The 12,914-nt window shown below is 33.7% G+C and overlaps 1 protein-coding gene and 1 long non-coding RNA gene across 2 annotated transcripts; one reads left to right on the plus strand and one right to left on the minus strand.

Moving 5' to 3' along the window:
• Nucleotides 1-1,512: 1,512 nt before the first annotated feature.
• LOC142180366 (uncharacterized) lies at nt 1,513-4,262 on the minus strand. Its single transcript, XR_012708940.1, has 2 exons — nt 1,947-4,262; nt 1,513-1,764 (listed from the first exon to the last, which is right to left on the minus strand). It is a non-coding gene; the product is annotated as an uncharacterized LOC142180366 (long non-coding RNA).
• A 1,294-nt stretch (nt 4,263-5,556) lies between these two features.
• LOC107824144 (putative late blight resistance protein homolog R1C-3) lies at nt 5,557-8,127 on the plus strand. Its single transcript, XM_016650882.2, has 2 exons — nt 5,557-6,620; nt 6,936-8,127. Exons 1-2 carry the CDS (start codon nt 5,557-5,559, stop codon nt 8,125-8,127), a joined length of 2,256 nt encoding a protein of 751 aa, XP_016506368.1.
• The last annotated feature ends 4,787 nt before the right edge of the window (nt 8,128-12,914 follow it).

Here is a 12,914-nt window from a genome sequence, read left to right on the forward strand (position 1 = left end):
TAATATCCAACAATTGCACAACAACTCTCTATCTTAATAATTAATCAATTTTTTCAGGAAGAAAGCATTAAGCAATAAAGAGTACTATAAGTATTGCGTTGACTCACAAAATTCCACAAAAGTAGCTTATAGCACAGCCAGTGACCATCTTCTTAATATGGTGACATCTTGTAATGTGAAATAAGGCTAGCAGAGTGACCAATATTATTAACTAGTCAACCTGTCCGCGCTTCGCGCGGTCATAAAATGAGATAGCAAATTTAAGATATGAAATTACAATAAATTTGATTGAGGTTTAAGAGACAAAAACTTTGTGTATCTGTGTACAAATAGGTATATTTACTCCGATCAACTTCATAATTCTCTATGTCATCAATTCCTGAACTTATTTTATTCAAATTGTAAAAGTAGGAAAATGATTATTGTTGGTTGCTGATCATCACTAATCCCTAAAACAGAACATATGTGGTGTTTTGAACTCTTTCTATCCAGCATGATGTGAAGGCAAATACAAGTTTAGGGATCTAAATTATAAGGCTTGAACTGAAGTCAAAGTGAACTTCAGCGATTCTATTATGAATAGGAGAAGAATTCCTACCTAAACACCATAATCTTAATCAGCTAAAAATTGATCAAGAAATTGCTTTGCCATTGCTTCTATTCTCGCCCAAAGCGGACTAAAGCAGATCCTTTTGTTATTCTCATCCAAAGTAATGACTTGCTTAGTTGCTTCTTTCAACATTCGTATCTCAGAGAAGTTCATAATTGACATAGTAGCTTCTTACTTCATTCTTGTCATGAAAAACAAAAGACAAAATAGGAACCATTTGCATCTGTCTCGTGAACTAAAACTTTTGAATGTGACTGGTTGAAGTGGAAATTAATTTCTAGACTTGCAAAAACTCATCTACAAAAATGTGATTGGCTGAAGTGGAAAACATGCAACAACTATAAAATAAGAAAAGAGCATAAACCTCTGAAACATGGAGTAACTTATTTGTATTTTGTAAATTATTTTGCTATGCTCAATTCATCCAAATATAGTTTGTATTCCCATGCAAATTTAAGTAATTGACAAAAAAAGAAAAAAGAGCAATCATAGTTTAAGAAAATATCTTCGGATTTAATCTAATATTTAATCTACCTATAAATAGACTTTATATATTTTGTCCGATTCAAATTTCACTTGTCCAATATTATGCCAATATTACGAAAAGAGAATGAGGACATAAAGGGCATACTATGTCAATTGGAACAAAGACATAATATGAACAAAGAGATACCAACATGCCAGCAACACTATTAGCTATAGCTATTTGTATAAGTTTTGAAAGCTTGAAAGGTTCAATCACCTTAGTGGTCTTCACACTTCAGTACTATGAGAAATATAAACTAATTATCGACTAAAGTTTGCACATCGAATAAGTAGAAGGGATAAAAGATTGATCCTGTTATTCTACATCATGATGAGATTCAAAATTATAGGAAAATCCGATATATTAAATAAAAATATTAAAAGAGAGAAGGATAAAGGCTTTATTTTATCATAACAGAGAGAGGAACCGGTGCATATAACTGAAGCTTGAAAGAATATCTGTAATTAAACATATAACACATAAAAGAAAAACTGGATTCAACTATATAAACTTTCATACCAATGAAAAGCTAACGGATGAATGAGAATATAGAGACAATCTGCAAGAAATCTTCTTCAACTTCAAAACTCATGGTTCCACTCTTACCAAAATCATAAATCCTGAAAATCTATATAAAATGGAAAAAAGCAAAAGTATTAATCCTCCAGTACCACCAGCTTTCAAGGATTACGGAGAGACATTAAGTAACACTAATTTCAGCTTAAACTAAATGTAAAAAAAAAAAAAAAAGATATGTTGCCTCCACAAAATAATGCAAAAGGAAGAAAAAAAAGTGGAAGAGAATTTTACCATATATACATTAGTGTTGTTGTTCTTCAGTATGTCCATATATAGCCCTTGAGGCCTTGATAAAGATGTAACCCAAACGATTGTAAGCAGAATAAAGCTATTGCAAGAGTAAGCCACTTCGGCTTGGTAAAGTTCCATTCCACTGCGCACCTCTCCTAATTGAACTTTGTCTACTGACATCACAAGTGTACTCCGAGTTCAAAGCCTACTTAGGAAAGTAAAAAGCACTCACTTTGTTTAGATAATTGATAGTGACTAATGGAGTATTCGTGCCATCCCACATAAGAAGCATCTGACTTATCTTTTTCAACTTCATATACATGAAGAATCTTGTATATGCAATTTTAATTTCCAATAGAAGCGTTAGTGAATTTGAATGTTGTGTCAATACCCAAGAACATGTGAACTTATTTTAAGAACACAAAATTACATTGCAGAAGCGTTTTCCTTTTCTGATCTTTCCTAAGGAAGGTAAATCAGTCAAATCTACGAAAAAATGAAGCATATCTTGAAACAACTACTACGACCACCTTAATAGTCTAATATCTATTGCACATTTGATTCATCAGATGAAGCAATGACACACAAACTGATCAACATAGAGCAAATAGCCAGTAAAAATCAAGATAAGCCTACAATACCAAGTTTCAGTCTCTATACTACCCTCAATGTAATTAAAAACAATAAAAAGAGAAACCAGAGGTGCTAAATTTTGTAAAATTGACATCTTAGTTGAACATGAAACTACATACAAACTGAATTATTATATCAGTACTATTCACACTAAGTGTACTTTCAGCACAATTATAGAACCTATAAATGCTGCAAATACCAATTGCAAACACTATTCTCAGTTTTTCTTTTTGCACTCTTCTTTTTTCTTAATATAAATCTCACTCTCCAGACTAACAATGTGAAGGCCAAAAAGGAAAGGAAGAAGAAGCAAAGGAGAAAAAAGTTTCAAAGAATTCCCATGGTTGGTTAGCTTGCCGCTCCGATAACTGTAACAGTCTATTAAAGCAATTATTTTAATTACGTGAGGTGCAAACCTGAGCTGGATGTTTTCTAGGACCATCTCCTGCGTTAATAATTGAAATATTTGTAGTGAAACTGCTCTTTAGCACCACCACAAGTGTCTCAAACAATAATATCAGAAAAACCTTTACCATTCAAATGATATCTGCAAACAAACTTAGTTATAATAACCCACAATAGCTTGATTATGTTTCCTCAACCATACTACTATAACTCTCGTTATCCTCATCTTACATTAATTGAGAAATATTTAAGAGAAAACCAGAAATTTTCTTGGATATTGGAAGTGAATGTAATCACAATACTGCAAAATAACTCTCGTTATCCTCATCTTTACATTAATTGAGAAATATTTAAGAGAAAACCAAAAATTTTCTTGGATGCTGGAAGTGAATGTAATCACAATACTGCAAAATAACTCTCGTTATCCTCATCTTTACATTAATTGAGAAATATTTAAGAGAACCAGAAATTTTCTTGGATGCTGAAAGTGAATGTAATCACAATACTGCACAATCCAAAAGAGTAACAAACAATATTCAATTCATGCGTTTCAATTATCATAAGTATATAACCAAGAAAATTTTAAAGAAACAAAATAAGAGGGGATTAGGGTTAGGTAGTGAAAAGAATTACCCATGTCGAACAGTAAGGGATTTGTAATCATCGGTGTGTATCCAAGCTTGAGATATGATTCATTGGAAATCAAGGACTGGTAGTTGCGGATTAAGAAGGTAATGGAAATAATAAAGCACCATTGAAATTGAATCCGCCTTGTTGTTTCATTTTTTGCTTTAAGTGCTCGCAATTGAAGCGGTGGAATAATTGCTCTGAAACGTGCTGGTTTGAAACGGTTTGGGGAATTTGCTCTGAAACGTGTTGGTTTGAAACGGCTCAGGAAATTGTGAATGCTCCGCCTTTTCGGGATGGATGAATCCTAAAATAAAGAAGAAAAAGCTCAAAAAATTGAGAAATTAGATAAATATCATTCCTGTTCAATGACGGATGCCACGTCAGTGGTCTAAAGCCCTGCTTTATAATTATATATAGATTGTTCGAGCATTGAGGATGGACGAAAATAAATTTAGCTCTCAATTAAAGAAAATTGATTTAGTACTCAAGTATCTTTTCATCTACGTATAGTTAAAAAGGAATGAACACGACTATATATCAATCCACCATACATATCGAGATCCAGCTTTCTATCCACTTGTCTTTTAAGTTGAGGAATCTTTTTGAACAACGACAAGATTTTAAATGAAAAATAAAGAATGAAACTGATGGGAAACTTTGAACATAAATACTAATGAGAGCCTTGGAAAAAGTCAAGATTTTAAAAGGAAAAAAAATGGACCCGAAAGGGAGACTTTGTTAAACAATTGAATTGGTAAATTTAATCATCACAACCTACTCGTCAATAAACTTGCTTACACGAAAAAATAGATAACAATTGAATTTATACACAACTCTAAGGATACGTAATATAATTTGATACAAACCGAAAAAATGTATAAATATATATATATCAATGCTATAATTAGGTGCAAAAGAGATAAATACAAATCAAATAAATTAATTAGCCTTTGCCCTTGAATTCGGTCACCTTCCAAACAAGTAAGGATTCAACTGGTGTATGAATAGTGTAACAAGAAATTGAGAGCTGAAAGAAGGCAATGTATTGCTTCGTATTGTGTTCATATGGCTTACAAATGATCAAAAAACCCCTTTATATAGTACGGAAGTCCTATTCTTAATATAATTCTAAAATAGTAGGGAATCCCATGATAGATTAATTAATTGGCCTTTCCTTGATATGTGTCGGAATTTCCGCCATGATTCGGGCCCCATTACGGATATTCTGGCTTTCTGTCTTTGGGCTCGATAAACTTTCCTCGGTCTCGCTCGATCTCTTTTAAGCTCGGTCTCGATCTTGGCCGATCTCAATCTTGATTTCGGCCGATCTCGATCTAGGCCAATCTCGATCGGCCTATGGGTCACGAACCTGGCAATCTAACCTCGCATCATAGTTCGATGTTATATGAGCCCGAACCTTGTCCGATTATGTTACAGTCTCGATCAGTCATACGAAGGGAAAACTATATTTTGACGGTATAAAAGACTGTAACCAAAAGAATTCAGATACGAGATAATAATAAAAGAAGAAGAAGAAGAAGAAGTCATATGATAAACATAGTACTATACTAATAAGTAGCAACTGGGTAATATGCCTCAGCAGTCAGCACTATTCCTTATTTTATGCTCCTCCTTGGTATCGATCATGTGCTAAGCTAATAGTTTAATGGCAATAAATGCTTATTAATTGTTTGCTTTCTATAAATTCCTTTCTTCTGATTTAAACTACTGCACCAATCATCAATAATACATCAGTCTTCACTTGAATCACATCCTTACTACCCCTTAATTTGAGCTCCTTTTATTTCTTCATTTCTTTGCTCGAAACCAACGAGTGACCATATACATCAACATCACTTCGTTATACCCTTCAATTTTACTACTTAAATTTTCTCTTCCTTTCTTCTTATAATCTTTTGCTTGAAAACCACCAATCACGAACATGGAATTATGGAATACCGCACCACCAGTAATTCTAGGATATGAGGACGAAGCGGAAACGCTCCTCAACCGACTTGTAGGAGGACCAAAAGAATTAGACATTGTACCTATAGTCGGAATGTCCGGATTGGGCAAGACGACTTTAGCTACAAAACTATATTCTCATGAAACTGTAATCCAGCATTACGATGTCCGTTCATGGTGCTGTATTTCACAGGTATATGATCGGAAAGAGGTATTATTAAAGATTTGGAGAGGACTTGGTATGCTGAATACCGCAAAAAAAGAAAATGATCACACTGAATTAGCTGATGAGCTACGTAATTTTTTGAAAGGAAAGCGTTATCTCATTGTGGTAGATGATTTGTGGAGCGTTGATGCATGGGATGATTTACGAACAATTTTCCCCGACGATAACAAGGGAAGTAGGCTTGTTTTGATTACTAGGCTCGACGAAGTAGCTTGCTATGCCTCAACTAATCCTCACCATCTTCGAAATCTGACAGAAGACGAAAGTTGGGAGCTATTGCAGAAGATAGTATTTGTGGATCAAGAACGTTGTCCCGATGAGCTTGAAGTGATAGGAAATGAAATAGCAACAAGTTGTTCTGGATTACCACTTGCAATAGTTTTGATATCCGGACTTCTCACGAGGCGAGAAAAGGAAGAGGATTATTGGAAAGAAATCGCTCTTAATTTGAGTACAAATCTTTTTCATGATGTGAAATGGTTAATGGAGGTAATCGAATTGAGCTACAACGATTTGCCTCATCATCTGAGACCATGTTTTTTGTACTTTGGAACATTTTCTGAGGATGCACAAATTCCAGTACATAAACTGATACAATCATGGATTTGCGAAGGATTTATACCATATAATGAGTTGAAGAGCATGGATCATGTTGCAACTGATTACTTGATGGATCTTGTTGGGAGAAACCTAGTAATGTTTGCAAAAACTAGTTACTACTTGCGTAGACCCCAACTCATTGGTGTTCATGATCTTTTACATCAATTTTGCATGGTAAAAGCTACAGAAGAAATCCATTTACGACGGTTTCGCGGGTAAGAAATACTATCTACTATTTCTGGTCCAATTTAAGTGAACTTATTTCTTTTTTAATCTGTTCAAAAAAGAATGACATCTTAGAAAAGTTTTTATAGCTACACAAACACTCTGGTATGTTTAACACCATAAGTTTCCAAAGAATTATAGCTACACAAATATTATAGTTTGTTTTGAACTATAAGTTTTAAAAGTCTCAATCTTTATTAAACTCTAAGCCTAGTCAAATAGATTCATATAAGTTGGAACGGAGAAAATAGCTTTTTTGGGTTCTGTTTTAAATCATATTTTTATTATTGTTCTTGTACATGCAGATCTCAAACGTATAATTATGATCATTATCCTCAATTTGCAACCGATATGCCTTCTCGACTTGTTGTTGATCACTCGGATGATTTTATTAAGTGTGAAGGTATTCATTCTTTGCGCTTCACTTACTATACTTGTTTAAACTCGACCAAGCTCTTTGAAGACTCCTTCGAAGCTTTCAAATTACTAACTGTATTGGACTTGGAGAAAGTCAATGTTGGCAATTCATTTCCATATAGAATTGTGTTCTTGATTTGTTTAAGGTACCTGGAGATAAGTGGCGATTTTGAGGAAATTCCATTAGATATAAGTTGTCTTGTCAATCTAGAGACAATGATTGTCCATTCAAATCCTATAGAGGTCTGCACTAAGTTACCAAACACCATATGGGATCTAGTTAACTTGAGGCATTTGGAAGTTTACGGATGGTTTCCAGACTTTGATGAAATTTCACAATTAGAAAAGTTAAGAAATTGTTACGGATTTCTTATTTATCTTTCTCGCGATATGCCTATAATCGCTAATGGACTATCTAATGTTGTAAATTTGAAATGCACAATTGGTGATTTGGACTATGATTCAGACGACGATGAAGATGATGCCTATGATTGGGACGATAGTAGGTTTTGCGAACCAATTTTTCAGTCTTTAGATCGACTAGAATCACTTTCTTTCAAGATTGATACACAATGTGCACCTCTACGACGAGCAATTGGATTTCCATCAAGTCTAAAAAGATTGGAACTGCTTCTTTTCCCGTTTGGTGAACCTTTGAGAAGTCTTTCGACTATTGGGGAGCTGCCCAATCTCGAAATATTCAATATATATAGTTGCTTCTTTTATACGAGCAAGTGGGATGTCAAGGACGGAGAATTTCCTAAGCTTAAAGTCTTAAAAATTTTCCTTATGGATGATATTGAATGGAATGTTTCAGCTAATGCTTTCCCGAGCCTCCAGCAAATATGTTTGAGTTATTGTAGAAATCTAGAGATACCTTCTAGTTTTGGGTGTTTGAATTCACTAAATTTGCTTGACGTGCACTGTTGCTGCAAATATTCTACGGAAGGTGATAATAGAACAACTGAGGAATCTGCTATGAAGATTAAGGAAATACAAATTGAAGAAATGGCAAATTTCGATTTCAAACTCATTATATCAGAAAATGATGAGCGAGATGATTATCTTTTGACTTTCTGATATTTTTGTGCCAAAGCTACATTTATAATTTTATATTTATGCTCTCTTTATTCCAGCTTATGTAACATCTTCGCTCTTTAAATAATCAAATAAACATTTTATTTTGACTACGTCATAACTAATGTTATACGGCTTTGATGTAACTTTTAATTTTTATGAGTTTCATTTTGGAAAAAAAAAAAGATAGCCATTATTGTGTAAAAGCAAAATGAAAGTTAAATCTATTTGATTTATCTTATAAGCCAAATCATTAAGCTCTACATGACTTATTTTATTCACCTAGATCCAGATAAAAAGTTGCTTTGGCCGTTAATTATAAGCCAAATCATCAAGCTTCCTCCTAATTGAACTCATTTGTGATTGCTAAAATATCTTTCATCAAATGCAATATGAATACAACTTCAAATGTTTGACAAGCCCTGAGATATCCCATTACCTTTACTCTTTCATCTGTAGAATATGCATCAAGAACGAGCGATTTAAGAATATCAAGAATAGAGCCAAACATAAGAATAAAATTAGTGAAAGATTTAAAGTGAGATTCCCAATGAGTACCACATGCTCTTGAAAGACCAAGTTCTTGATTCAATCCCCTACCGGTTGTAAGCTCACCCATATCTAATGCCTCTTGAATTCTTTCTTTTGAGATTCTCGAAATTCATCTATACGCTTAAAAGAGGATCCCAATATATTCAAAATATTTAAAACCAATACTAAAAGTTCTCCCACTTGAAGACATTTCTTAGAAACCGCAACAAGGTTAAGTTGAAGTTGATGAGAAAAATAATGAATTGGGATGAGCCGATCTACTTTCTCGCTTAATCAACATTTTAAGACCATTAATCTCACTTTGCATATTTCATGCCCCATCGCAATATTGTCCACGCACATATGATAGACTTAACGAGTGTTGAGCAAGTAAATTAACAATTGCACTCTTCAAAGATTAAGCACTAATATTTTGAACATGAACTACATCAATAAGTCGCTCCATCACAAATCTCATTCTATCAACATACCGCAAGACAATAGCCATTTCCTCCTTGCGTGACGCATCAAAAGATTCATCAACTAGCAAGGCAAAGTAATCACCATTTAATTTCTCAATTATAGCTTTAGTTGTTTCTATCTTACATGCAGTAATAATGTCTTTCTGAATCATTGGAGAAGTCATTTGATCATTTTGAGGAGCATGTTCCAGTACATAATCACGAATATTATCACACACTTTTACATACCATGAGAGAGTTTGAAGAAAATTACCCCTACTAAGTGATGACTTAGATTCATCATGACCTCGAAATGCTAATCCTTGAGTTATAAGAAGCCATACTACATTAACTGGAGCAGTTAAGCGGACCAAATACTCGTGCTTAAGTTGATTAGATTGCCTCTCAAATGAAGATTGAACATACAATTGTTGCCGCAAATCTTGACATTTCTTTTTTGACTCATTGTGAATGCTACTCGACCCATATTTATCAAAACTTTTCTTTTTATGCCAACTCTTAAACTATATACTTGAAAATACATCACCTCCACCTTGATGAATATTATTATCTTTAAATAGATCAATACAAATAATAGTCTGCATATTTACTTACATTATACTCCAACCAATTATGATATTCATCATCAAACCATTTAGGATTAAATTGACACATTGATCTAGAAAAAATTAATTTAGGAAAGTTATGAAGTCGAGGTTGACAAGGACCTTGTCGAAGGTATTTTCTTCTAATAACATCATGGTGATTTGGATGAAAGTCCAAGATTTGAGTTCTTTCCCCCGTGTTAAATTTAAAGAATTCAAATTAAATTCATGAGAAGATTTTACTTTTGAATGGTTGATATTTTCTTCCTGGTTAGGTTGAATGTGAGAAGCCAAATTTGGTTTTGGTACTTTGGTAAAATACCTCGTTCACTGAATTTTGAGAGTGAACTGTAAAGTAGGAATGTAGTTAGAAAATTTGTTATATAAATGTTGTATCGAACTTAGCTTAAAGAAGGGTTAGCTTCAACAGAAACTAATAATGGCAAAATAATGAGATTAAGCTCCAGGAAAAAAAAAATGAGATTAAGCTCTAATAATAGACCACCGACTACTGGTTAGGACACAATTTTAAGAGATACCCAAAACCTCTTAAATATCTTCATGCTTTAGGAACCGCACATTCAGAGTCATTATGTGGTTAGAGGCATGCCCCGCTTGCTTGCTTTATATTTAGTAATTGATAAAAATCGTAACTTTAGCCTTAACAATGAAGTTGATGTTTGGTTAATCTGTTAATAGACGTAGGTAACTTATTTTAGTTGTAACTATATTATCTCTTAATTTCTTTAAGTAATTCACGTGAACTAATTCTCACCCAACGCTCGGAATATGTTTTTCCAGTATTAATGGTGCAAGAACTTTAAAAGTCTTTCTCAATAACATCACGGATGCAATAAGAATAACAAATATCTATAAAGAAGCTTTTAGCCTCCATGATCGAGTCAAAGTATCTCGATTCTATAAAACAATCAGCAATTATTTTCTATAAGTTTATCAAAGCAAATGCACTAGAAAACTCAATAATCTACACACTACAGTACTAACTTCTACATAATCAAGAATCAAAAAATAACAAATAAGAGTCATTAACCTAAATTAAAAACCAATATTCATTATAAAACACTAATAAAACTCTAAAAAAAGGTTAGAACGAGAAAGGAACTTACCTGGGAAGCCATGACGGAAGAAACGCCGGAGACCGACGACGCAACAGAGAGAAGAATAGTGGCAGAGGCAAACAAATGAGATCAGTGGCGTGAGGTATCGAAAAGAGGGGGGGAGTGTGTAGCAATTCCCCGGTGGGAAAAGCCATCAAAATTAAACTAAGAAGAAACTACGATAAAAGAAAGGAAAATGTAGAGATAAAATTGGTTTTTTCATTCAACATATCTACAAAAGGGAACTATGCAATATTTAACTAGAAAATAACACAACGACCTATACACGTGTCGACTAACAGTAGTGACACCTTTAGGGACTGAAAAATAAATAACAAGGACTCAAATGATAATAACTAAACTTAGGACCCAAGAGCATAAAATACGAAAAGTTGCTTCTCGCCCCAAATGCTACATTCCATTCCCCTTTAAACAACCTTGTCCTCAAGGTTTTAAATGGATCAAATCAGTGATAACAAATTTGCAGATGCTTCATTGTTCCTAAGGCCATCAAATGCTCCTCCTTTACAACCAAAGTTGAGAATGTTCTTCTCCTTCATGCAACAAAAGAAACACCTCATGGATCAAAAATAAAAATATTTCCCATACCGCCTTTCTTGTCTAATATTGTTGCAGCACCATAAACAAATTCTATCCATCTGCAAGTAGATAATTCTCCTTTAAAGCCATAATCTAACATATTCCAGTAACAACCAGTAATACTAATATCATTTTGTCTTTGCAATACGCTTGGACAATACTCTAGCAGAATATTTTCATCAAAACCATCACTATCACAATAAGTATTAGCAGAAGTAAACACCAGCACATCAACCTCTTTACCAAACTCATGAAATGATCTAGCAACAATGCAATCATTCAATTTTATTTCAAGAGTCATTAAGAGAAATTCACCTGCTATGAAGTTTATTAGAGCATAAGGAATGATTATTTTTTTCAGGGACTCTTCTGCTATCTTAGAGTGGCCAGCAGCCATATCAACCAGTAGCACTACAAGCAACACCACCATGGATTGTCTAAATCATAAACATCTTCAGAGGTTAGAGGTCTATCTACTTGATTAAGTGATAGAACAAGCTTCTCCTCTGTTTGTCCTACAATCCGCCCCTTTAGGTAGGCAGCAAAATCCTCAACCACGTATCCAACTGTATTGAAATTTAAGAGCAATTGGACAAGTCCCAAAATGCATGAACTAAAGAAACAATGGATTTGGAAAGAATAGTTTACATGTTTCCATGATAAAGTCACAATGTGGTCAAGATTTAAGGAGGGTATGATAGTAGGAGGTTGATAAGAATGCCAAAAAAGTGATAAAGCAACAACCTGCAGGGAACCATAACTGCAATCGTCTAACCGTGAAGTCATAATGTGATTATGACCTTGATATGATGCATTTAAGATTTCAAACATCTTTGTAATTACAATACTAAATAATTTAGTTCCCTTTACGACACCTTCTACTCCATAACACTCTTTAAGAGCCTTAAGACGATCAAATCTTCTAATAATTAGCTCAACCAGATGACACATACCTCCAGACAAATCTTGGTGCATCTCAACTGCTCCTTGAACATTACACGTGATTAAAACAATACTTGTCACAAATTCCATGTCTACTATGTTTGTCAATTGAAACCTCAAATCTGCCTCATTCTCAAATATAATTGTCAGTTGGCCACTCACATAAGAACTACTTAACCATGATGCATAACCAATCAATTTTTGTTTGATACATCTTTAACTTCTGCAATTTCTAACCTAAAAATAGAGTGAAGCTTATCAAATGAATTATCCATACACACCATATCCAACTTAGATGAACTAGCAAGTAAAAGGGTAGCCAAAGGTGAAAAACCAATATTAAAAATAACTTTTGCACCACAACTTTATAAATTAACATCAGAAACAAGAATAATTTGATTAGCAACCTCAATTGGCTCATGAACAGTTTGAATATAATATGACTCATCAACAGGAATAGTCATACAATAAAATTTATTTTCTCCATCAACATCATGACTGAGTACACTTATAACTAGAGGCACTTTGATTTT

This window comes from Nicotiana tabacum, chromosome 4 (assembly GCF_000715075.1).
Source record: "Nicotiana tabacum cultivar K326 chromosome 4, ASM71507v2, whole genome shotgun sequence".
Taxonomy (NCBI): domain Eukaryota; kingdom Viridiplantae; phylum Streptophyta; class Magnoliopsida; order Solanales; family Solanaceae; genus Nicotiana; species Nicotiana tabacum.